At 37.9% G+C, this 26,801-nt stretch overlaps 1 protein-coding gene across 1 annotated transcript in view; it reads left to right on the top strand.

The window, feature by feature from the left end:
- Window positions 1-26,801, top strand: part of cstf3 (cleavage stimulation factor, 3' pre-RNA, subunit 3) — a 122,022-nt gene that overhangs the window by 68,758 nt on the left and 26,463 nt on the right. The window contains exons 4-9 of the mRNA XM_028793888.2: window positions 23,307-23,339; window positions 24,204-24,301; window positions 24,492-24,558; window positions 24,664-24,698; window positions 24,786-24,912; window positions 26,052-26,129. Of these exons, the coding sequence (XP_028649721.1) occupies window positions 23,307-23,339; window positions 24,204-24,301; window positions 24,492-24,558; window positions 24,664-24,698; window positions 24,786-24,912; window positions 26,052-26,129 (438 nt within the window). The remainder of the gene's footprint in view (window positions 1-23,306; window positions 23,340-24,203; window positions 24,302-24,491; window positions 24,559-24,663; window positions 24,699-24,785; window positions 24,913-26,051; window positions 26,130-26,801) is intronic.

The following is a 26,801-nucleotide window of genomic DNA, read 5'->3' as shown; positions in this document are numbered from 1 at the left end:
GGCTCTGGCTGGGCCACTCAAGGACATTCACAGAGTTGTCCTGAAGCCACTCCTTTGATATCTTGGCTGTGTGCTTAGGGTCGTTGTCCTGCTGAAAGATGAACCGTCGCCCCAGTCTGAGGTCAAGAGCGCTCTGGAGCAGGTTTTCATCCAGGATGTCTCTGTATATTGCTGCAGTCATCTTTCCCTTTATCCTGACTAGTCTCCCAGTCCCTGCCGCTGAAAAACATCCCAATAGCATGAGGCTGCCACCACCATTCTTCACTGTAGGGATGGTATTGGCCTGGTGATGAGCGGTGCCTGGTTTCCTCCAAACGTGACGCCTGGCATTCACACCAAAAAGTTCAATCTTTGTTTCATCAGACCATAGAATTTTCTTTCTCATGGTCTGAGAGTCCTTCAGGTGCCTTTTGGGCAAACTCCAGGCAGGCTACCATGTGCCTTTTACTAAGGAGTGGCTTCCGTCTGGCCACTCTACCATACAGGCCTGATTGGTGGAATCCTGCAGAGATGGTTGTCCTTCTGGAAGGTTCTCCTCTCTTCATAGAGGACCACTGGAGCTTTGACAGAGTGACCATCGGGTTCTTGGTCACCTCCCTGACTAAGGCCCTTCTCCCCCGATCGCTCAGTTTAGATGGCTGGCCAGCTCTAGGAAGAGTCCTGGTGGTTTCAAACTTCTTCCACTTACAGATGATGGAGGCCAATGTGCTCATTGGGCCCTTCAAAGCAGCAGAAATTTTTCTGTAACCTTCCCCAGATTTGTGCCTCGAGACAATCATGTCTCGGAGGTCTACAGACAATTCCTTTGACTTCATGCTTGGTTTGTGCTCTGACATGAACTGTCAGCTGTGGGACCTTATATAGACAGGTGTGTGTCTTTCCAAATCATGTCCAATCAACTGAATTTACCACAGGTGGACTCCAGTTAAGCTGCAGAAACATCTCAAGGATGGTCAGGGGAAACAGGATGCACCTGAGCTCAATTTTGGCAAAGGCTGTGAATACTTATGTACATGTGCTTTCTCAATTTTTTTATTTTTAATAAATTTGCAAAAACCTCAAGTAAACTTTTTTCAGGTTGTCATTATGGGGTGTTGTGTGTAGAATTCTGAGGGAAAAAAATGAATTTAATCCATTTTGGAATAAGGCTGTAACATAACAAAATGTGGAAAAAGTGATGCGCTGTGAATACTTTCCGGATGCACTGTAGAAAGGTGAGATTTAATAATTTCATTTTTCAAGCCAAAGAAAGCAATATTATATATATATATATATATATATATAAAATTTGTTTTGAGAAAAAAATTTAATGCTGAGGAAGCTAATGCTAGCCTACAAACATGCATCTGTGTATACCTCAAAACAGGCATCAAAAGGTTTATATTACACAAAAAAAAAAACCAAACATTAGGGGAAATAGCTTTTAAAGCTGATTTAACTTTGAGCAAAAAGTTTTGAAGTATGCACATCAATATAAACGATAGTCTCTGTTACTGAGGTCTCTCAGAGAAAAAAACATTCTAAGGCCGAATAGTTTTATAATTTCCAGCAGGACAGCACTCAAATGCTAACCCATTGTAATAGATAGTCCATGAGCAAGCAGGGTAGTGTGGGTGGATCTTCTTATTTATGAAGTCTCTGTTCTCTTTCTTAGTTTCGGATTACAGTATAACTGGAGTATTCTATCTGTTTCACACAACCAAGGCTTTAGGTTGCATGTAAAAAAATTGTACATTATCTTCAACTTTAATCTTTTTTATGTTTAGCTTCTGCATGATATTACTTAAAGTAGAGCTTAGTTCAGTTCATTGTACAGAAGTGGAGAAGTCTGAAGCTACCACAACACTGCGCAAGTGTGGCTGTTACTTATTTTTGTCAGCTAGCAGTAGCACATCTTAGGGATGCTAGGGAAAGGCCAATTGTTCTAGAAATCAAGAGCTGCAGTTATGTATGGTGTTTATAGATCAACAGTCTCTAAAATGTCAGGGATTTTGTAGGATTATAGTCAGGTGTATGATCAACCAGTTATACCAAACAGGTGCTAATGATCATCAATGTCACACATAGGTTGAAACACAGTCATTAACTGAAACAGAAACGGCTGTGTAGGAGGCTTAAAACTGGGTGAGGAACAGCCAAACTCTGCTACCAAAGTGAGGTTGTGGAAGACAGTTTCATGTCATGGCAAGATTGAGCACAGCAACAAGACACAAGGTAGTTATACTGCATCAGCAAGGTCTCTCCCAGACAAAGATTTCAAAGCAGACTAGGGTTTCAAGGTATACTCTTCAAGCTCTTTTGAAGAAGCACAAAGAAATGGGCAACGTTCAGGATCGTAGACGCAGTGGTTGGCCAAGGAAACTTAGTGCAGCAGATGAAAGACACATCAAGCTTATTACCCTTCGAAATCGGAAGATGTCCAGCAGTGCCATCAGCTCAGAACTGGCAGAAACCAGTGGGACCCAGGTACACCCATCTACTGTCCGTAGAAGTCTGGCCAGAAGTGGTCTTCATGGAAGAGTTGCAGCCAAAAAACCATACCTCCGACGTGGAAACAAGGCCAAGCGACTCAAGTATGCACGAAAACATAGGAACTGGGGTGCAGAAAAATGGCAGCAGGTGCTCTGGACTGATGAGTTGAAATTTGAAATATTTGGCTGTAGCAGAAGGTAGTTTGCTCGTCAAAGGGCTGGAGAGCGGTACAATAATGAGTGTCTACAGGCAACAGTGGAGCATGATGGAGGTTCCTTGAACGTTTGGGGCTGCATTTCTGCAAATGGAGTTGGAGATTTGGTCAGGACTAATGGTGTCCTCAATGCTGAGAAATACAGGCATATACTTATCCATCATGCAATACCATCAGGGAGGTGTATGATTGGCCCCAAATTTATTCTGCAGCAGGACAACGACCCCAAACATACAGCCAAAGTCATTAAGAACTATCTTCAGCGTAAAGAAGATCAAGAAGTCCTGGAAGTGATGGTATGGCCCCCACAGAGCCCTGATCTCAACATCATCGAGTGTGTCTGGGATTACATGAAGAGACAGAAGGATGTGAGGAAGCCTACATCCTCAGATCTGTGGTTAGTTCTCTAAGATGTTTGGAACAACCTACCAGCCGAGTTCCTTCAAAAACTGTGTGCAAGTGTACCTAGAAGAATTGATGCTGTTTTGAAGGCAAATGGTGGTCACACCAAATATTGATTTGATTTAGATTTCTCTTTTGTTCATTCACTGCATTTTGTTCATTGATGAAAATAAATGATTAACACTTCCATTTTTGAAAGCATTCTTCGTTTACAGCATTTTTTGACACCTGCCTAAAACTTTTGCACAGTACTGTATATATATATATAATATGAATAGTAAAAATGTTGGATGAAAACATGAAGAGTTTGATCAGAATTGCTAGAAAGGTGACTGGTTTAACAAACAAACACAGAATTAAAAACCTGAACCCATTCCACTAGAAAACTGAAATTTATAAATTTCAAAAATGATAACTTAAAGCAGATTGCCAGAGCAAAATGTCTTAGACTCAAAGTAAAGATTTTGAGTGGCAGAGTTTCATTTTTAAAGTCTTAAGCCCTAGGGGTTTGCTGGCATTATTGCACCTAAATTACATACCCAAAAATAATTGTCTGTTATTCTGCTTATGTAATAAAGGAGAAGCAAATGGCCAAAAGGTAGTGATGTAACACTCTTAACCTTTTTAAAAGCAAGTTTTTATATGAATAAAAATCATTCTCTCACCAATATCCCTTAAATTCATAAAAATACCTAACTTTTTTTTTTTTTAAATTTCTCTCAGAAAAAACTGGATTCTACAGTATATATCCAAGATATTTTATGATTCTCAAACCTGGAATATTTTTTTACGGTTCTAATCTGTCTGCTATCATTGTACCAAGCTTAGATGTCATATCCCATAGCATTGCATAGTTACATAGGGCACAAGGAATCCACCTTTTTGAAAAAATTGTCTCCCATGTTGGAAACGTAGTCTCTTGCACCTAAAAAATCTCTCAAAACAAGTGTTGCAGTTTTTATTTTTCTGAAATAAAATATGTACATGCATACACCATTTATCACGCTGATGCAGTAAGTGCACAATTTGAAACTATGTACATACAAGTATGTCCTCATTACTTACAAAATTATTTTTCAAACTAGTCCTTAAACAATTTGTGCTTACCATTAGACACCGTGCAGCATTACATTTTGTACAATTGGTTGGGATTTTTAAGCAGCAATTTATGCATCTCCTGCCTTCTGTTGCAGTTTCCCCACAAAGTTTTAGTGTGTTTTTTAAATTGTTTTTGTTATTGCATTTTTCCTGCCTTTCATATTTGGAATAAACCAAGTACATATAGACATACATTTTTCTACCAACTTCTTCCAGTTCTCAGTCATGGAAGCAATAATGCCTGTTCTGTCAGACATGGACAGGGCCCCAGAGCTAGTCACACACAGGGCGTTTTTCCACTGGAGGAAGTTTGTTCTCCAGAACTAATGAATTCCTGTATGATGCAGGGTCTTTTGTATCTGCAAAACAGGAGCTGAAACCTTTATCTAAAGGTGTAAATTGCTGTCACTCACCTCTAGTTCCCACTTGAACATATGTGCGTATCCCCATGAAATGACTGAACATTGTTCCCAGATGTGATTGCTGTCTGCCTTCATCAGTGAGCTATAAAATAATCAATGAGAAAATGTCACACTTAAAATGATTTACATTTTTTTACTTTGCATGTTGGGAAAAATAAATTACTGGAGTTCTGACAGTTTTCAGGTTTGTTATTTCACTTAGATAAAAAATGTCTATAAACTCACTTAAAACGGCATTGCAGTGTGTTTTTTTTTTTATACACCATAGAATATCCAAGTACAAAGCCCACATGAATGTTATGTGAGCTGAGTGCTTCACATGTTGATAGCTTTGCTACAATGTCAGACACTTGCCACTCTTTATACAGTACTGTGTTGTTTATTTTAAGTAAGGGAGATGCTGCTAGTGTTAACTATTGCTTGACAAAGTAGCATATATACAGTGAGCCCCATAACACATTTTTTCCTTGAGTTACCCTTCTGCTCCACAGTTTAAAATTACAAATCAAATAATTCAGACATGATGAAAATGCATGTTACAGACTTTAATTCAAGGGTATTTGTATACATTTCAGTCATTCCGTGTAGAAATGAAATTTTTTCTATATGGTCCCCCCATTTCAGAGCACTGTAATGTTTGTAACAATTAACATCCCAGGTGTTTGTGCTTCTAGGGCTGCAACTAATGGTTATTTTGGTAGTTAACTAATCATTCAATTTTTTTTTTTTTTGATTAGTCACGATTATTTCATGCCTGACTATTTTGATGCCTGCGACCTGTGGTTGCACATCCTGTTCTGGGCTCCAGTGCATGTCTTACCTCAGCTGCTCACGTCTGTCCACCTGTGAATGTCACCCTGATGTCTCTGCATTAACATTATTTAAATTAATAATAATCAAATTAAAATAACAACCAGTGAAACATATGAATTTGAAAATAATCAGATATTTTATATTAGTGTGACCCTCACAATAAAAAAGAAATGCATTAAACAATACAAACTAAAGTGCACATAGTCTTTAAACAAAAAAGTGCATTTAACTTAACCAAAAATGGTCACTGGTGTGTCTTAAAGTCCAAAAGTTTAAATAAAGCTTCAAATAAAATAAAACAATAACGTACAGTTTATAAAAGATTCAGTTCATGTATTCCTGATTGCAGTGCAGGAACGTGAGCATTTCGACATGCTCTGGTGTGAGGCTGGCTCTCTTCTTTGAGACAATGTTCCCAGCTGCTGAGAAGAGACGCTCAGAGGGAGTAGAGGTAGCAGGAATACACAAGAATGATTTTGCAGACAAAGAAATTTTAATCATCACACTCTGTAGGAAAAGTGTTGTAGTTTATCACATCATGTTCTATATTATGCCAAAATTTAAAAATAACGGACTAAAATATGTAACAAGCTAATTACTGATATACTCCAAAACACAAGTTACCTAACATTTGTTAGAGATGGTTTACTATTCATATGAACTCAAATATTATATGAAAAAAGAAGGAAAAAAAAAAAACTGATGGCTCAGTTACTCCTATTCACTCATTTACTATAGCTCCAAACACATTAGCAAACATAACTGAAATTATATTCACTTAACCTTTAAACCATTGGAACCGGCTAAAGTTGTTTCTCATTGCAATTTGCCAGCATGCCAGAGCCAAGTATATTCGGCAATGTATATTCATTGAATGCTGCAACCAGCTATAGTCGTGTCTCAGTGCAATTTGCCAGCACGCAGGGGGTGAGTATATTCGGCTACATACGTTCATTGAATCCCGCAACCGCCTATATTTGCTTCACAGAACAATTTGCCAGCACGCAGGAGCTGATCAGTCAGTGAGCAGCCAGCTCACAACCACTGCCGGCCCCGGCAGAACTGCAACACCACTGTCTCTGGGATTCAGCCGCTGCACTAGACAAGCCTATAATCATCAGTGTTTACCTCTGTATGTTTGTGTGCAACCAGTTCAAGCGCAGTTGGCATGGTGATTTACTGTAATTTCATCAATGGCTTTAGTTGCACCTTGAACAAATAATAGATTGTTGCAGTAGTTTTTTTTTTTTTTTTATAGTTTTTACAGTTCATTTGCAGTGTGTAAAATGATCAGTGTTGCAGTTCATTGTGATGCTCTTTGCATGAAAAAAAATGTGTTCCATTAAAATTTCACATTTTCTTTGTGAATTGTGACGTTTACTTAAAAAGTGCAGCTAAAAAGTATTTGGCGTCCAGGGTTGCATTAACCCCCAAGTATGTGTCGGTTTAAGGGTTAACTATCATTTTCGAAATCTTGATATGCACATTATATATAGTACAAACATCAATGTTAACACGTGACACTAACTTTACTAGTACAAACATCAATGTTAACACGTGACACTAACTTTACTCGCTAAAACTTACCTCTCAAGAGACGGCAGCATCACAGCTCCAGGATGCGTGCATTTCAGATACTCCTGCATCGTGGTGGTGCTGCTGTGAAAAGAAAGCTCCGTTTTGCATAATCTGCATTCAACTTTTTTTCTCTTTTTCGGTGAAGTGCTCCCACACTATAGAAAGTTTCTGTCTCAATTTTTTTCCCATCTCCTTCCCCCTCCACCATGCGACTTGCCATTGCAACCATGTTCATTTTCCTCTACATTCTTCTTCTCCTCAGATGTTCTTCTTCGTTGGTAGGACTGTGTGCAGTCTTGACAAACAATACTGCACCCAGATGTTCATGTAGTGCATTGCAGTTACAAAAACCAATGTGGTACTTTGTGACTGGAGCCTCTATTGAAGGTTCTGTTTATGACGCGTCAATGATTTTTTGTAGTCGATATCGTCGACTAATCGTTACAGCCCTAGTAATTACTCAAGTGGCTTCATCAGTATATGCATAAAATACCTAAGCTTGCTTCAGCCTTTTGGAGTCTTATATTTACCACTGTTCAACATAAGGGCAAGAATGAAAGTCAAAAAGGCTGAAAAATAAGAGTAAAACCAGTAGAGACATCAGTAAAAGCTTAGGGTTACCTTAATCTACTGTGTGGAATATCATTAAGAAGAAAGAACAAACTTGTGAGTTCAGTAATCTCAAAGGGGCTGATAGGCCAAGGAAGATCTCCACTGCTGATGACAGAAGAATCCTCAATATGATAATGAAAAAACCCCAACTACTGTCCAATTGCTCAGAAACAGTTTTTCGGAGGATGATGTGTGTGTGTCAGGGACTACTATCAACAAAAGAGAACATGAACAGAAACACAGAGGCCACACAGCAAGATGCAAACCACTAGTTAACAAAAACAGGATACAGTAATCCCTCGCTATATCGCGCTTCGCCTTTCGTGGCTTCACTCCATCACGGATTTTATATGTAAGCATATTTAAATATATATCGCTAATTTTTCGCTGCTTCGCGGGTTTCTGAGGACAATGGGTCTTTTAATTTCTGGTACATGCTTCCTCAGTTGGTTTGCCCAGTTGATTTCATACAAGGGACGCTATTGGCAGATGGCTGAGAAGCTACCCAACTTACTTTTCTTTCTCTCTCTCTCTTGCGCTGACTATCTGTGATCCTGACGTAGAGGGTGTGAGCAGGGGGGCTGTTCGCACACCTAGACGATACGGACGCTCGTCTAAAAATGCTGAAAGATTATCTTCACGTTGCTACCTTCTGTGTGCAGCTTTTAAGTATGCTGCACGGTGTTTCGCATACTTAAAAGCTCAAAGGGCACGTATTGATTTTTTTATCTCTCTCTCTCTCTCTCTCTCTCTCTGCTCCTGACGGAGGGGGTGTGAGCTGCTGCCTTCAACAGCTTTGTGCCGCGGTGCTTCGCATACTTACAAGCCAAACAGCCCTATTGATTTGTTTGCTCCTTTGAAGAGGAAGATATGTTTGCATTCTTTTAATTGTGAGACTGAACTGTCATCTCTGTCTTGTCATGGAGCATAGTTTAAACTTTTGAAAAAGAGACAAATGTTTGTTTGCAGTGTTTGAATAACGTTCCTGTCTCTCTACAACCTCCTGTGTTTCTGCGCAAATCTGTGACCCAAGCATGACAATATAAAAATAACCATATAAACATATGGTTTCTACTTCGCGGATTTTCTTATTTCGCAGGTGGCTCTGGAACGCAACCCCCGCGATGGAGGAGGGATTACTGTATCCAGATTACAGTTCATGAAACAGTAATTAAAAGAGCCTGTAGAACTTTGGAAAAAGACCTTGTGAACAGACAAGACAAAGATTCACCTGTATCAGAATGACGGTAACAGCAAAGTGTGGAAAGAAAAGGGAACTGCACAAGTAGCATACCATCTCATCTGTTAAACATGATGGTGGGGTGTTTTGGCTTGGGCATGTATAGTTACCACAGGTACTGGCATACTTCATTGTGCAACTGCCATCAGCAGTTACATCATCAGTCTATTCTGAGGTATATAGAAACCTCTAATCTGTTCAAGTTCCAGTCAGTGCCTCCAAATTCATTGGACGGTGTTTTATCCTAAAACAAGATATTGATCCCAAACATACTGCAAAGAGGCAGCACAGCAGGTTTTCAAATCTAAAAAATGGAAAATTCCTGAATGGCCAAGCTAGTCACCCAATTTAAATTAATTGAGCAAGCTTTTTATATGTTGAAGTGGAAATGCTAGAGGTCGAAGCACCCAAAACAAGTAGGAATTGAACTGACTGCATTTTAAGGCTTGACAGCATCACCAGAGACGATACTCTGCACCCGGTCAGGCATATGAATCAGACTTTAAGCAGTCATTGCACGCAATGGATATGCAACAAATAAAGTATAAAATATGACTGCTTTAATATACCTGGTATTGCTGTGTCCCAAAATTATGGTGCCCTTAAATCAGGGGACCATGTAGAAAAAGTGATATAAATGTATACAGATACCCATCATTTCAGATAGAGGACTCCTGCTCCTTTGAGTATCATCATCCCCAAACACAGTTAAGCCTGAACCTTGTCATCCGTCTGTTTTGCTATATTCGGCTCCAGCTTCACAGATCTCTCTCCAAAGTCCAAGCTTCTAGCAGATTTGTAAGATGGTGCCAGTGTTTTTGGTCAGCCATTTGGCACAATACATTGCCTGAGCGGCACCCATAATAATTGCTGGTTGCACAAAAGGTACATTCCCTGGAGTAAGAGCTTCAAAAAAACTACCTACTAGGAACTACAAATGGCCTGAGTTCCTGTGTTGGGAATACTACAAACTAGTGCTGGGAGGTATACCGGTTCATACCGAAAACCATTTTTTATTTTTGTTATAATATGGATTTTTCTTATACCGCAATACCGGTTTAAATAGCCTAAACAATGTTTGGAACGTGGCGCAGCGGGAAACTGTTTAAGGGGGGACCTTTTTCACTGCTACACCACTAAACATGCTTGCAACGGAGTACATGCGTTAGTGGAGGTATTGAGCGGTGAAAATTGACAGAGAACATTCAGAAACTGAAGCTGTAGCAGACGATAAAGTTGAACATGATGACACAGAAGAACTTTTGCCGAAAAAAGTAGCCGTGTCTGTTGTCTGGAGGTTTTGGTTTTAAAAGGTCAGATGTGGACCAAACAACTATTTACTCCAAATGCTGTCGAGCTAACGTTATCGGCGGAGGCGGTAACACGTGCAATTTGCTGCACCACCTTAGCCGCAAACATGCTTTGGAGTACCATGAATGTATGGAACTAAGATTGGCACCCTCCACGTCCTCAGGTAAAACTGAAAAAGCTAGAGGACACTCAAGTCTGACGTTACTTTTAGACGCATTTGCTAGAGGACTGCCTACAACAAAAAAAAGCAAGCGGTGTATCAAAATAACCAACGCCATTACAATCCATATAGCTAACGTGTCAGTGGACAGAGATTGTTGACATTAACAGAAAGTGCAGTTGGCTTACAAAAATATTTACTCTTTATTCCTTTTCTAAGACGTGTTCAGTGCAATATAACTTTTGACAAGCACCTCTGGATATTCTACTAAGTCTAAATGCTTCTTGGGATGGTTGAAAATATGTTGTCAAAATTATAGTTTAAGTTGTTTGCAAAATTTGTTCAATAAAATGGTTCTATATTTTGACTACAACTGTAATGCAATGTGATTCCTTCTCTTCATTAGTGCCACCCCCTTGAAAACTATCACTTTATGGGGCCATGCAAACCTGTATTAATACTTGTGTGCACATTAAGAAAAATTTTGTACAATTCTCATGACAGTGGAATTGGTTATTCTTAGCCAGTCTACTGCAGTAATTGCAGTGGAAAATGTGGTTAACATCCACTCATTAATGGGGAAAAAAATACTGTTGAATACTGTGAAACCAGTATAATTTTGAAAAATACCGTGATATAGAATTTTGGTCATACCGCCCAGCCTTACTACAAACGTTGCTGACTTTCTATAAAGTCCCTTGTTATTGTGGTGCAAAGGCACCTAAGCATACACCTAAACTATTCAAACAGTGGCCAGTATTGAGTGTCCAATCAGGCTAAATAAGTGCCTTTTAGGCTTAAGTGAAAACTGGCACACTCAAAAGAGTGGAGTGAAACAGGGACAGTCCATCAGTTGGGGAAAGAAGGTTTGGGTTCTATGGCCTGTACGTCTATGTTAAAATCAAGGTCTTCATGTTCTGTATCAGTAACATTGTAAAACTTTTCTTGGGTGTCCTAAGCCATAAATTATTTTCCCTAACACAAACTTCAGGTGTTATGTATTACATGTCAACAAATAATCCCTATGCACTCTGCTGAAGCTTTCTGTGTAATGGTGCATATACTGTAGATACGCTGTTGCACAATATTTGTTTCTGACTTTTAAAGCACAGCTGTGACATGCAGCATGAATGACCAGTCACAGACAACTATACATCATTGGAATGCTCTGAACCTCAGCTATCCAGCGGTGATGAGTCTTTCAGTGTATATGGCTCGACAAAGGTGGGATCCTTGATAAAATCAGATTCACTGAGTTGTGACACAGTGTTCACCTCTGCATATTTTTGTGCAAATAGCATATTTTACTAATATACTATTGTATATATAATTATACAATGTGTTTAGCTGCATAATTTCTAACACAAGCATCCATGGATAAGCTTCTCAATGCCATTTTCGGGTTTCCTTCTTGCTACTTAGCTATTTGGGTCATGGCAGTCATTTGAGTGCTTTTAACACATTTAAAACTGTTTGTACAAATAACATCCTAATAATTTTGTGACCCGGTCTTTATTAATACGTGTGGGAGATGTAACTTATCAAGGCTAGCACTACTTGTCATCACAGACTATTTTAAAAAACGCTATCATTTTGACTTTGGTGGGCTTAATTGATGTCTGCTGTTCTACTCCTCCAAACCAATGGGCACAAAAGGATTTGCTTGAAGCATGTGGCATGAAGAAGACCTTCTCAGAGTGGAAAATTGCCAGTGAAATATCAAATCAACCAGAAAAGTATTTCCAGACAGATATGTCCATATTTAAATAGTCTGAAGCAATCTGGAAACTTTTTACTTGTTCTTCTTGAGTCCTTAAAACCAAAAGTTTCATATGCCATTTCCATGGCGTCCACAAGCTATGGCTCTGTCGGTGACCACGGTGAGGTCCTCAATGGTGCATGGCCTGTCCAGGAACTGGCAGATCAGGAGGTGTTCCATGGTCTGTCTTTCCCTGCAGTCGCACAGGTCGCTGTCATCAGAGTATCCCTACTTGGTCATGTTGACTTTGGATCTGCCAGTCCTGGTGCGCAGGTGGTTAAGGCTTTTCCATGTTAACCAGTTTAGGTCACCGCCAGCAGGTAGATGTTCTTTTAAGGTGCGTAGTAGGATTGCAGATTTAGGTAATATCTGACAGGGGTCACGGTGAGAACACTCCTACTGTGACCCCTAAACTTTACTATTATGCCAGAGTTTATTTAGAAAAACTAGTGAGACATGTTTTGGTATAGGAAATATACATGAGATATTGCAATGAGTACTTTCTACTTCTTGCTATTTGTATACTTACTTGGTTGGACACTCTGAAGTCACAAGTATAAACAAAATACTAATATGACCCCAGCAATCCTGTTGTCTGCACAGGGTGACCTGAAAGTAAACAGAAAGAGAAGTATTAATATGTAAGTTTAAAAAAAAAAAAAAAGAAACATATGAAAGATTGCTTAAACCAATAAATGTGTGGTGTTCTCTATTGAAAAGATTAAATATTCTGGTGAAGGTGTCACTTGGTAACTGATTATCTCTGTTAAGCATTTTTAAATAGAACAGATGTTAAACTCAAAGTAAAACACAGCCCAGCAGGCAAAATTTAAATACAGGTAATATCATCTCTAAGCTGGACTACTGCAACTCTCTGCTGTCTGGACTTTCACTAAAGGCAACACGACCACTTCAACTGATCCAGAATGCAGCTGCAAGACTCGTTTTTGATATTCCCAAATTCTCGCACACTACACCTCTGCTGCGGAACCTGCACTGGCTCCCTGTGGCTGCCCGCATCAGGTTCAAAACCCTAACACTTGCCTTTAAGGCCAAACTGGAGCTGCACCACCTTACATATCAGCACTGGTCAAGCAGCGTGTCACTTCTCGCTGTCTCAGAACATCAAGCACTGCACGTCTCGAACCACCCTTACTTAAAAGAAGAGGACGACATGCATCAAGACTCTTTGCAGTGTTGGCTCCTCAGTGGTGGAACGAACTTCCTCTTGCTGTACGAACAGCGGAGACCCTCACTGTCTTCAAACGTCGCCTGAAGACACACTTTTTTCAACAGCACTTGGACTAAAGTCCCCATACTTTTTTTTCTACCCTTTTTTTTCAAAAAAAAAAAAAAAATTTTGTACTAACTTACTATTTTCTTCTAGCAGGGTTTTGTATACAACTTGGTCAGCGGTAACTTGTTTAATGACAGTAGATTTAATCCTAGCCTTAAAGACTGAAGAACAGTCGTAGACTACTAAACACTGTTGTAAGTCGCTCTGGATAAGAGCGTCTGCTAAATGATGTAAATGTAATACCAACTGGCTCTGTTAGTAAATTTAAAGAGTAAATTTTGTCACTATTTGTGCATTTCAGCTAGTGTGTGTGTGTGTTTTCAACCTGCAATGGTCTAGCACCCTGTCCAAAGATTGTTTCTGCCTTGTACCTGATTCTAGCTGGGATACGCTCCAAATTCCCTACCACCCTGGTCTGGATACGCAAGTTTAGAAAATTGATGGATAAACATATTTGTTTTTTGAGCATGCTCCAGAAACGGTGGCCATTTGAAAGAAAATAACTGAGGAACAAGAATTGTGCATATCGAAAGTTTGTCAAAAGGAGATACTGTACACTGCAAGAGTGATATACAGTGGGAGGTACAGCAAAGCAAAGAAAGCCCTTTGGAATCAGTCCTGAATGGAAATAAACAACAGACCTCTGTTCTTTTCTGCCCAAAAAAGGAGTTGATGCAGGAATAATAAGAAAGTTTGATGTTAGTCACCTTTTTAAAGAGTTGTTCCTGGCTCAGAATTGTCTGTTTTCTCAGTAAGAATATATACCCCAGTGCTAGACTTTTGCTTATAGATATATTCTTAGCAGATGGCAATGATCTGTCAGTCAAGGAAATGACCTTTAGCTGAAAATTTCAGCTAAAGGGTCCTAAAGAATGCGTTTCTCGAGAACAGCTGATCCTGAGATTTTTTTTTTCCTTTCTTTTGAGTACCATTCACCTGTATTTACTTACCTTTAAAATGATGCATCTGGCTTTGCAATTCTTGGTATGGCACTTTTGTAGCATATAACATTTCTGCATAAATGCTTAATTTGTAATTTTCTTATTCAGAAAGTATTAATTATAAATAAAAAAAGCATCCGTTTGTTATATGGAAACTACACAGCCATTTACAATGTATTTACTCACCCATAAATGATCATCCCTTAAGTCAAATGTTTATATCATTGTACACATAAATGACAAATTAACTAAACCAGACAGTTAATATTCTATTTAATTTTTTGTGACTCCTGTGTACAATCCTCAGCACCTAAAGTAAGAAAAAAGTAGTATTCCATCACGGTATTGTTCCTGTCCTAAGCATGTGCTGCTGGGATGCAGTCCATTACCAAATGATCAAGAAATAGCTTTCAGCAGAATCTTGAAATGGATTGATTAATGCATCTAAAAACAATTTTTTGTTAAATCTCACGTCTGTTGCATATTATTTTGGTTTTAAATAAATATTCAATTATATGTTACATTTCACATAATAGCAGCAAGACATTACTATCCATACATATTATTTTGCATATTTTAAATCTTAAGTTCTTTGAAAATAACATAATGATTGACTAAATTCTTAAAATAATGACTGTGTGCATGTGCAGAGAGTTCAGTAAATATAAGAAAATTATTGCTATTTTGCATGCAAAATGGAACAAAAACATTAGTGTAGCAAAGGGAAGTCATTGTCATGCTTATAACCATGACGTCAAGAATTTAAAATCTGAATGTTTCATTTATAAACTTAAATTTTAAAAAGTTAGTATAAAATCTGAATTTTTGGTATCAAATTTTCAATATGTATAATGCATGTTCAATCTCCCATATTATTCAAAGTTTCATTGTGTCTTTAAATACTGCATCACTTTAGACCTTCTATTGCATATTAGCCATTACATATAACATTTGTCAGTATAAAAGAATGTACAATGGTACTGACAAAACAGTGTGCATAAGTATTACTGTGTAGTTTTTAATGTACAGTATTCACTATTTACTTTTTTAATGCATTTGACCTTTCTGAAAAGAAAAACATTCCTGCCAAGTATTTTCATACCAGTTACAAACCCAGTACATTTCATTTAAATACGTCACCAAATTGTCTTTTCTCTATGCATGTGCTTTAAATGCAGGTCATTTTTGGAAAGTAATCTGAAAAATAATAAAAGAGATTATCAGTTTCCCTGATACACTGCTATAGAGCAAGCAGTTTATTTTTTTTTTAATATGTGAAAAAGAATATGAGCTAAAATGCCTGTGGCTTGCTGCTTAAAGTTGTAATCACTTTGTCATTGAAGACTACTGGTTGTTCTTTGAAAGTCTTATCTGATATCAAATTTCAAAAAGCCAGTATCGAAATGTAAAATATCTTTAAAAAATTTAAAAGAACTGATACTAAAATTGTATTAATATCAAATTTTAAAGTGTGCTGGTATCAAAATTGACAAACTTTGTTACCTTTTGAGAATATCAAAACCTCTATCAAATGTCAGGATGTTGAAGTTTAACTTGTTAAATGTTTATCAAGTTTCAAAAATAGTCACATATTAAGAGCTTTATAATCGAATTTTACATCAACAATATCTGTGTTAAGGGATTTTTGCCCTCTCTTTTACATGTCTTCTCTTCAGCTTCTATTTTCTGAGATGTTAGCAGTTACGTTAATTTGTGCAAATTAAAATTTACTGAGAGAAATACTATATATACAGGGAGATTCACTCAAAAGAGGTCCCGAATATTCTTTTGTAATTCCCATTAGGATGAAGCAGTCTTAACCAAAATAATACGCTATATACCTTGATGTATGTGTAATCGATTGCGTTACGTGTAATGCTGGAACTGGTTTCCGTTTTCTGCCAGACACTTTTTGACGCTGTGCTCCATGTTCCTGAACGTATCAGTAAGCTTCTCTGGTGGTGGTAGGGGAGTTGGATAGCAGCAATTTCACATTGGATGTTTTCCTTCAAATCTTCCACAGTGCAAGGCTTGTTCCAATAGACTTTTCCTTTGAGCATACCCCAAATGAAGAAGTCTGGTAGTGTCAGATCTGGTAACTGTGGTAGCCAAAGCACCTTTGAAATTACCCTGTTGTCGAAGGAGGACTCAATTTCTGTCATGCTCCTTGCCGATGTATGACACGTTGCTCCATCTTGCTGGAAATAACCTTCCATTAACTCGTGGTTATCCAGTTTATTCTGACGTTGCTTAAACAAATTGGTGACCCAATAGGTTTGCACCTGAAGACACACTGCTCGTTACTGTACACCACCATCCTAATGAGAAGTCGAGTGCCTGAGTGAAGGGGTACAGGCAAAGTTGCAAATGGACGCAGGCTTATTTGAAGCTCCATATACTAAGGAACACATTGCATGTTGGTTCAATCAGATGGCTTCGTCCTAGCGAGAGTTATTCAGAATACAGAATATTCTGGGCCTTTTTTGAGTGAATCTCCGTGTGTGTGTGTGTACGTATATACATACATATACACAGTGGAACCTCGGTTCACGAACATCTTGGCACACGTACAACTCGGTTTACGACCAAAAAGTTCACCAAATTTATGCCTCGGTTCACGACCACACATTCGGTATACGAACAAGCCAGTTTCCCTTCCGGTTTGTACATGTTCAGTCTCTCCCTGTGCATTTCCTGTGCAGCGAGCAAGAAAGCAAGAGAGAGAGAACGCGACACACACATACACAGAGGCAGCGCAAGAGAGAGACATAGACACATAGAGGCAGCACGAGAGAGAGAGCCCCGCACACACACAGGCAAAGAGAGAAAGAGAGCTGGAAGCACACACAGGCAGCACGAGAGAGAGAGCTGGACCATTAAGGCAGAGCAGGCAGTTAAAGAATGCACTGGGCTTGATTTTGTTTTCACTTCTGTTTACAGCGAGTGGTTCGTAGCGTGATTTGTTGCAATGTTACTTTTCTTGGTGGTTTATTAAATTACAGATTTTTCAAATGTTCCTTTTTTTCCCCTGTGCTTAAAACTCATTAAAAAAGTGTTTATACAGCGATCGGGTTGAAAGGCTATAGCGCGAACTGCTGCAATGTTACTTTCTTGGTTGGTTTTTAAATAAATTTCGGATTTGTTGAAATGTTCCTTTTTCCCCCTGTGCTTAAAACTCATTAAAAAAAGTGTTTATACAGCGATCGGGTTGTAAGGCTATAGGGCGAACTGCAGCAATGTTACAGAGAGAGAGCGAGCGAGCCTGCAAGTGCAGCTGAGCAGGGAGCCTGGGTGTTTGTGTCAGTATTATTCAATGTTTTTACATTAGTGTACTATTACACTGTGCATTCTGTGGTGTAATTAACTATATTTGTGCTTAAAAATCTTTAAAAAAATATATTTACATACAGTTCGTACGGTCTGGAACGGATTAATTGTATTTACATACAATCCTATGGGGGAAATTAATTCGGTTCACGACCAAATCGGTTCACGACCAGAGGTTTGGAACGAATTATGGTCGTGAAACGAGGTTCCACTGTATGTACGTGTGTGTGTGTGTATATATATGTGTATATATATATATATATATATATATATATATATATATATATATATATATATATATATATATATAAAATTAAATACAGTAATCCCTCACTATATCGCGCTTCGCCTTTCGCGGCTTCACTCCATCGCGGATTTTATACGTAAGCATATTTAACTATATATTGCGGATTTTTCGCTGCTTCGCGGGTTTCTGCGGACAATGGGTCTTTTAATTTCTGGTACATGCTTCCTCAGTTGGTTTGCCCAGTTGATTTCATACAAGGGACGCTATTGGCAGATGGCTGAGAAGCTACCCGGCTTACTTTTCTCTCTCTCTCTCTCTCTCTCTCTTGCGCTGAGATTTTCTGATCCTGACGTAGGGGGATTGAGCAGGGGGGCTGTTCGCACACCTAGACGATACGGACGCTCGTCTAAAAATGCTGAAAGATTATCTTCACGTTGGCTACCTTCTGTGCAGCTGCTTTGTGAAGCGACATGCAGCACGGTGCTTCGCACACTTAAAAGCACGAAGGGTACATATTGATTTTTTTATCTGTCCCTCTCTCTCTCTCTGCTCCTGACGGAGGGGGTGTGAGCTGCCGCCTTCAACAGCTTTGTGCCGCGGTGCTTCGCATACTTAAAAGCCAAACAGCACTATTGATTTGTTTGCTCCTTTGAAGAGGAAGATATGTTTGCATTTTTTTAATTGTGAGACTGAACTGTCATCTCTGTCTTGTCATGGAGCACAGTTTAAACTTTTGAAAAAGAGACAAATGTTTGTTTGCAGTGTTTGAATAACGTTCCTGTCTCTCTACAGCCTCCTGTGTTTCTGCGCAAATCTGTGACCCAAGCATGACAATATAAAAATAACCATAATAAACATATGGTTTCTACTTCGCGGATTTTCTTATTTCGCCGGTGGCTCTGGAACGCAACCACCCGCGATGGAGGAGGGATTACTGTATATATATATATATATATATATATATATATATATATATATTTGCCAGTCTCCTCAATCACTCACATCCGTCTGAAGCTGAATGCGCAGTCGCCTTCTGCGCATGTCCGAAGCCGAATGCGCAATCGCCTTCTGCGCAGCTGCCTGAAAAACCTTACGGGATCGACATTGCAGCAGATTTACAGCCGAGAAAATTCAAAGAGAAAGGCGACTTCGACCAACATCGCGGCAGGCGGCGGATTTACGGCCACGAAAATTCAAAGAGAAAGGCAACTTCGACCAACATCGCGGCAGGCGGCGGATTTATGGCTGCAAAAATTCAAAGAGAAAGGCGACTTCGACCAACATCGCGGCAGGGTCAGTCCGAAGCCGAATGCGCAGTCGCCTTCTGCGCAGCTGCCCGAAAAACATTACGAGACCGACATCGCTGTAGGCAGCGGATTTACGGCCGTAAAAATTCAAAGAAAGGTGACTTCGACCAAAATCGCAGCAGGCGGCGGATTTATGGCCGTAAAAATTCAAAGAGAAAGGCGACTTTGACCATCATCGCGGCAGGCGGCGGATTTACGGCCGCGAAAATGCAAAGAGAAAGGCGACTTCGATTAAAGCTCTAGAGGCCTGAAAGGCGATTTCGACTACAGCTCCAGGCCTAATTACGCATTCATTCAATACACCTATATCAGGTTTGTGGTGCTTATACTTATTACTTACTATTCCACTCGTGCCCGTTTCATCTTACGTTGTCGAAGCGGGCTCTTTGTCTAGTGTATGTGTATATATATATATATATATATATATATATATAATGTAATACACACACACACACATACAGGGAGATTAATGTAAAGTGTAGGTGAACAGTATGGATAAGTGGGGCCTTGCTATGAAATCAGTTTGTGTCATTTTTAGAAAACACTATACCAGATCTGCAAATTGTGCTTTTAGTGCATGTACAAACAAAATTTGCTGCTGTATAATTTACAAACTAATGGAACATGCTGTCAACACATACTGTTATACTCAGAAGCCTATGTTCTGTGTGGAAGAGATCAGGGTCTTTTTAGGTAAAGTCTGCTGCAATGTGACTGTTTCATAACACCTGTTCCTTATCAATACTTCAAAAGGTTGCACTCAATGTCAGGGCATAATCACATGATCAATGGTCTCGACAGTTTACAACTTAACATACAGATGTGAGGTTGACAAAATTATCTGAAGCCTTTAGATTGGCTTGCTTGTGACCTTGGGCCAGTTTTACTAAATTGAGCCATGTATGATCAAATGCTGTGTTCCATTTACCTTGGAAGTTGGATTTTGAAGCTGAGAATGACGTCACACCTGAATTGATCACATTCCAGTCAAACATTTTGGAAAATCAATTAGGACGCCTCCAGGAAAACCTGGTCACAGATAGATGTTGGACAGTACCGTGTATGATTGATTTATCGAGACACAAATGGAAGTGCTAATAAACTGTGTAATACTACAGCTTTTACCAACGTTTGCGGTGTTAGTCACCATTTTGGATTGAGGTCACATAATGCTGTGCAGATATCACATGCCCAGTGACTCACTTCAACTAGTCTGCGACTTGCTACATTAAAATCAAACAGTTTGATCTTGTCTTTAGTCGTAGGGACAGTCTATGCGTGCATGAGAGACAACAACCAATGACCTCATCTGAAAGTACAATACGTAGAATGCAGAGGCAAGGAATGTAGAACAAGGATGTTCTGGACCTCCCAAACAGGAGAGAAGTTCATCTGACTGATGTCTTGTGTTATATGTGCCATGACTGAAAGAAAAGGGGTCGAAACTGAAGTTGATCATACTATAGGTAACTCTTCATACACTGCCAGCGCTATCAGGCAGCATGCTATTGACTGTCAGAAAAAGGGGTGAGCACGACCATATTTCAAGGTTAGCACTCAGTCAGGAAATGACATTGGCAGTGATTTTCAGTCCTTTAAAGTGACCTGGTCTGGTGACAACAGTAGTTGACAAATCTGACATACCCCACAACTAAAAGTCACGTAATGTGCCTTAAGTTGTGTGAAACATCTGTCTTGAGTCATTTTTACAAATTCATTTAAGTGCAAAATAGAACACTTTAACTTGTGTATGTAAGGAATATAGATCCGTAAAGTGCCAAATGCATTCATTATTTGTTACAATTTTTTGATATGCTGTTAATAACAGACCATTGCATTATGGAGGCAATTAATGTGTCAGTGATGTGAAGTATAACACATGTAAAACAGTAACAAAGTTTGTCCATCTGTTGTATACTTGTAAAAAAAAAAAAATGGAAAGAATAATTTACATTCATCTCAAAGAAGTAATGGTAATTGTTTAATAACTACTAGTCTTGTTTCTCAAAATTTAATACAATTATGTAATTTTAGTTAGGATAATGAATGGACTCTACTGTAATTGAGTTTAAAAAGTATATAAGAAAAATATGTACAGTAATCCCTTGCTATATCGTGCTTCGACTTTTGCGGCTTCACTCTATCGCGGATTTTATATGTAAGCATATCTAAATATATAACACGGATTTTTCGTTGCTTCATGGGTTTCTGCGGACAATGGGTCTTTTTACTTCTGGTACATGCTTCCTCAGTTGGTTTGCCAAGTTGATTTCATACAAGAGACGCAATTGGCGGATGGCTGAGAAGCTACCCAATCAGAGCATGCAGTTAAGTTCCTGTGTGCTGATTGGCTCAGCGACGGTGCGCCGAATTCGATTCCACTGCGTTAACCAGGAAGTCTCGTCTCGCTTATTCAGCAACGTGTTTCACTGTGTAAAGAGTTAACTTTGTGCTCTTTTGTGTTTGTCTTTGTGCATAGTCAAGCCCTTTGTTATGGCTCCAAATCGATCTGCTCCTGCTACTGCTTCAGGGCCCGTGCCCAAGTGCCAACAGAAGATGCTAATGATTGCTGAAAGGTAAAAGGTTTGGATATGTTGAAGGAAGGGAACAGCTACACCGCTGTAGGACGCCATTACGACATCAATGAGTCCACAATTCTTTTTATTTAAAAAGGAGGAAAAGAATATAAGATCTACAGCCGCAGTGTCCTTTAACCAGGGCACAAAACGAGTTGTAAGTGGACGTAATAAGGCAGTGAGGTTTATAAGAGTGTGGGAAGGGTTTATAAAGCCTTAAAATATATGTAAATAATAAAATAAATATAAGGTCGCTACTTTGCGGATTTTCACCTATCGCAGGGGACTGTGGAACGTAACCCCCACGATAGGTGAGGGATGACTGTAAAAGTATGTATTGTTTTTTTTTTTATTTTTATTTTTTTAACAATTTTTATTATGTGCTGAATGAATTTATAGCCCCTGTTATGGTGCAAGTCTTTGTTTCCACCAGCATTAATATTTAAATTAGAGTTGTATCCATTTTAAAAGAGTTTAATATTGAGGAATGAATCATGACAGAAAAATATAATAGAAGGATTTCTTAATAATTTAGATTGGGGTATCAGTGGTAACACAGTTTTTCTTTAAATTTTTTTGTAAATATGGCCAGATTCCATAAATAGGTGTTTAAAAGTGCCTAGTTACATTTTTCTGATTCAGTAGTACAACCATTTTATATTGACATTTTCTCTTATACATTTGTGTATATAGTATTACATGTTTGTGTGCAGTAACATTTCTCATTGCTCTATTTATTTGACACATTAGTTTTTTACTCTTGTATTCCTGCTTTATGAAAAAGTACAAGTTAATAAAATAAACAATATTATCAAGACACCTTGACATAAACCAACAAAGGTTGTCTATTCTTTTTTTGTTTAAACTATATAATTTCAGTAAGCAAGGCTTCAATAAATGTTTTAAACGTTTAACACGTTAGATACTACAGTATTTTGGAGCTCCTCAGATGTACCCTGGTGTGACATCCTTAATGATTCCTACTGATTTTCCAAATGTAAAATATTTATTTAGTTGTTCTGGCTCAGTATTTTGGAATTTTATCAAACTAAAGATGATCTGTGCTTCAGTAAACTTCCATTGGTGTAGAAAGCTTGTTTGATGGAAATTCATTTACTTGTTGACATAGTCAAGTGTACCTTTCTACTTTCCAATACAACTGTTGGTTATGTAACTCAAACATTATATCATGTATGGTAGCTGACATCAGACAATTTAGTTTTTGAAGCTACAAATATTTTTTGACCGGCATCAAGTAAAAGATGTAAAGATGTTAAAAACTCAATTTTTAGGTTGTTCTAGACAATGCCAAATTATAACAATTGTTATACCTCAGATATTTTTGCATTAAATACTCTGGTGGGAGCTTATTTAATTATTTGTGAAAAAGTATAGTTTGGTGTCAAATTTCACATTTTGGAATGGATTGTGTGTGTCAGTCTTTTGATGGTTGATATGCCCACTTCCCTTAAAAGTAATCTGTAACAGTTAGTGGCTTCAGACCTAACAGGTTTTTTTTTTAACTTGTAGATCAAAGCAAAAAACTATGATAAAGTTGAAAAGGTAAGTATAAAGTAACTATTTACTTATAGATTAAAGCAAAAAAAATTATGATAAAGTCGAGAAAGTTTAAGTGTATAGTAACTATTTAAATGGCCTGGGCATTGGTAGAGGACAGGTGGTGTGAATTCCTTGCTGTAACAGGTGGTATTTAAATTTGCTATTTTGTGAATTATTGTTGTTTGTTGGCCAATTGTTTTTTTTTTTTTTTAAATCAAAGTCCTACCTGTGACCTGTCTGCTGTCACCTAGTGATCTTGAGGAAGTGTAGCAGCCTCACTCTTTTTGTTGCCTGCTGCCCCAGTTTTAGTAGGCTAATTGCAAGCTTCTGTCCAGGACAATAGGCCCTGTCTTTCCCTACCTCTGGTGCTTACGTAAGTGTTGAATTTGGAGCACCTGTCAATATTCTAGACTCTCCTGCTCCCAGCAGTCCCTCTCCTGTAACTCCAGTGAGCAGAGGTACCCCTCTCCTCATAGTGTTTTATTGTGTACAAGAATGCAGTAAATTTCTTAATTTATCTTAAATGACTTCAAATACAGTCATTTTACTTACTTTAAACACCAGAGGAATATGTGGAAATAAGTAATCTTCTGTCTTGCAGAATTGCTACTTAGCTATGTTTGTGTATTTGATAGTGTGTGCCACCTTATTTATCTTAATGTAAATAAAAATGAGCTCTTAACAAGCAGGATAGGTATCACAGTGAAGTATTTTTAACTTTAATTTGTGTACACAATACTGCATTCCTAGCTTTATTGTCACCTTAACTGTAAGCATAGTGTACTGTACCTGTATTACATGTATTTCTCTGTTTTTAATTGGATTTAGTTCAAGTAATCTATTCTTATGGTCATTGTTTTAATTCAGTTATTTCAGAGATGCCTCATGAAAGTGCTGCACATAGACCTGTGGAAATGCTATCTTTCATATGTCAGAGAAACCAAAGGCAAACTCCCAAGTTACAAGTAAGATCTGGGTCCTGTTTTAGTTATTATTATGTTTTAATGGCACATAGTAAGATAAGAGTCATTGAACATGTAATTCAGATGTTTTGACTCAGATTTTCACTACTGCATAATTTTATTTTAAATATCTTATTGTTATTTATAATTTATATAGATTCAGTAAGTTACATTTTTTTTTATTCCACTTCAGAGAGAAAATGGCTCAGGCATATGATTTTGCCTTAGATAAAATTGGCATGGAGATCATGTCTTATCAGGTTGGTGTGCAAACATTCATAATATGAATGATCATATTATTGTTCATTAATCTACATGGCCTTGTTAACCAAACTGTAATTATGAAAATCTTTTTACATTTTCAGATTTGGGTGGATTACATCAACTTTTTGAAGGGAGTGTGAGTAAAAATACCTAATTCCTTTTGTTTTAACCTTTAATTTTCTGAGATGAAAAAAAAACTGTGCATTCTATTGTATACTTTTAGGGAAGCTGTAGGATCATATGCAGAGAATCAAAGAATTACAGCTGTTCGCAGAGTTTATCAAAGAGGATGTGTGAATCCCATGATAAATATTGAACAATTATGGAGAGACTACAACAAGTATGAAGAGGTATGATTTTTAGCATTAGATTATGTACAGTAGATGCGACTCTGCAGAACACAAATTATCTCTATGAAATATTTATCATAGGTAAAACTTCTAGTGTGTCATGCATACTATGTTCATTTATATTTGAAGACCAGCTTTAGAGATTGCCAACATGTCATACTTGTCTACAGATATTTGTTCTACAGTAGGTCACCACCTAGTTTTCCTCTTTCAATTACTGGTTTAATTGTCGCAATTGAGAATATATCAGAAATTGTGAAAATTTTCTTAACAGTGGACATTAGCACTTTATCCCTTGAATCCTCTCCTGTTTTGTTGTATGTGCTCTGTTCCAGCTGCCATCAGCACAACTCCTAATGCATCTTACTTTTAACAGCTGATGATATATGTTAATTATCAGTAGCTTAGTAGCCGTGTTTCAAAATAAGCAATATTAGGATTGATATTGTAATCAATTAAATTAAGTAAAGACAGACAATTTATTGCTAGGATTGGATTTGTGTTAACTAGTGGGTAAAAGATCTGAGAGACCTTTGACCATAAACAGGTCCCTAACATACAAAAACATAAAGGTTAGAACAAATGTTAATATTCTAAACAAAGTGACTCGCTGAATATAGAATGCACAATGATTAAGCATGGGAAATTTGCTCATTCTCCTATCATATTGGAGAGTTGTACATAATTACCACACATAAAATTAAAGGCACTATCAAGAGCCAGAAGTATGTGGATTGCATAGCCATCAGGAGGAAGCATATGGAATGAGGGTTTAGAGATAGATGCAATGGAGAATACTTGTCAAAAGTTAACAAAATAGCCTGGATACTGTCAAGTAAAACGGTACAAGCACCAGCATGACATTTGGGATGTAAATAAGTAGTACATTTGATATGATTCTCCAAACATTAAAAAGAGTGAATATAACACTTCCAAGTGTTAAGAACAAGTTTTGAAAGCACTGGAGAAAAAGCAGATCTTTAATATAAATTGGATTATTGAGGTGGAGAACATTGTCTAACCTTGGGACATCTCATATCTGGTACAGGGTATTTGCTTATCTATTTTTAGATGATCTGTTTTTGCACTCCCTGTTAGTCATTCTTTTAGTTTTGAACTTGAACTTTTTTTACTTTAAGGGCATCAATGTTCACTTGGCCAAGAAAATGATTGAAGATCGCAGCAGAGACTACATGAATGCCAGAAGAGTAGCTAAGGTTAGTATTAACATTTAATAAGCGTCACTTAACCATGTGCAAGTGCAAGTAATTCTGAAATGATTGACTCTGGAATTTGGGGAAAAATGTCTCATTTATTTAGGGATCTAGGTCTGGTCTAATTACTGTAAATCTAAGGTAATTTGTCCAAAATACATGTATATTGGACAGTATTTCTGAAACAGGACTTTATTTTTAATTTTATATACAAGTGCAAGTTCTTGCCTCTGGTTTAATTTCATTATTAATCAGTAACAGTTATTTCTTTTTTTCAAACAACTTTACCTTTAAATTGTGATAGTCGTAATCACTGTTATACATGTAAAAAAAAATATCCAACGTTTTGTTCAGCATTTGGCAAGAATTTAGTAATATCTTTCTAAAATAAACAGATTAGGTCACTCTTTTCCTTAGTATTATGCAGAAGAAGGAGGTTACAAGGAGCGACTTCATAATTGGGTTTTCTCACATTGCTTGCTGAACTTGCTTAGGGGATGGGTTTTGAGACTGATAAGATACATACATTTATGAGATGTAGTAGTTGCAGCATCTGTGCTCGATATGTGTCTCATTTACTGTAACATGGTTTGTTAAATTTATCTGCGGTACTGTGTTATAGCTATTTTAGCAATTTTAATTTGCAAAATAAGAAAATTGTAAAATATTTGCATC

Source organism: Erpetoichthys calabaricus, chromosome 2, assembly GCF_900747795.2.
Source record: "Erpetoichthys calabaricus chromosome 2, fErpCal1.3, whole genome shotgun sequence".
In the NCBI taxonomy this organism is placed as follows: Eukaryota; Metazoa; Chordata; class Cladistia; order Polypteriformes; family Polypteridae; genus Erpetoichthys; species Erpetoichthys calabaricus.
The sequence above is the reverse complement of the archived record's forward strand: the minus strand, read 5'-3'. Positions and strand labels throughout refer to the sequence as shown.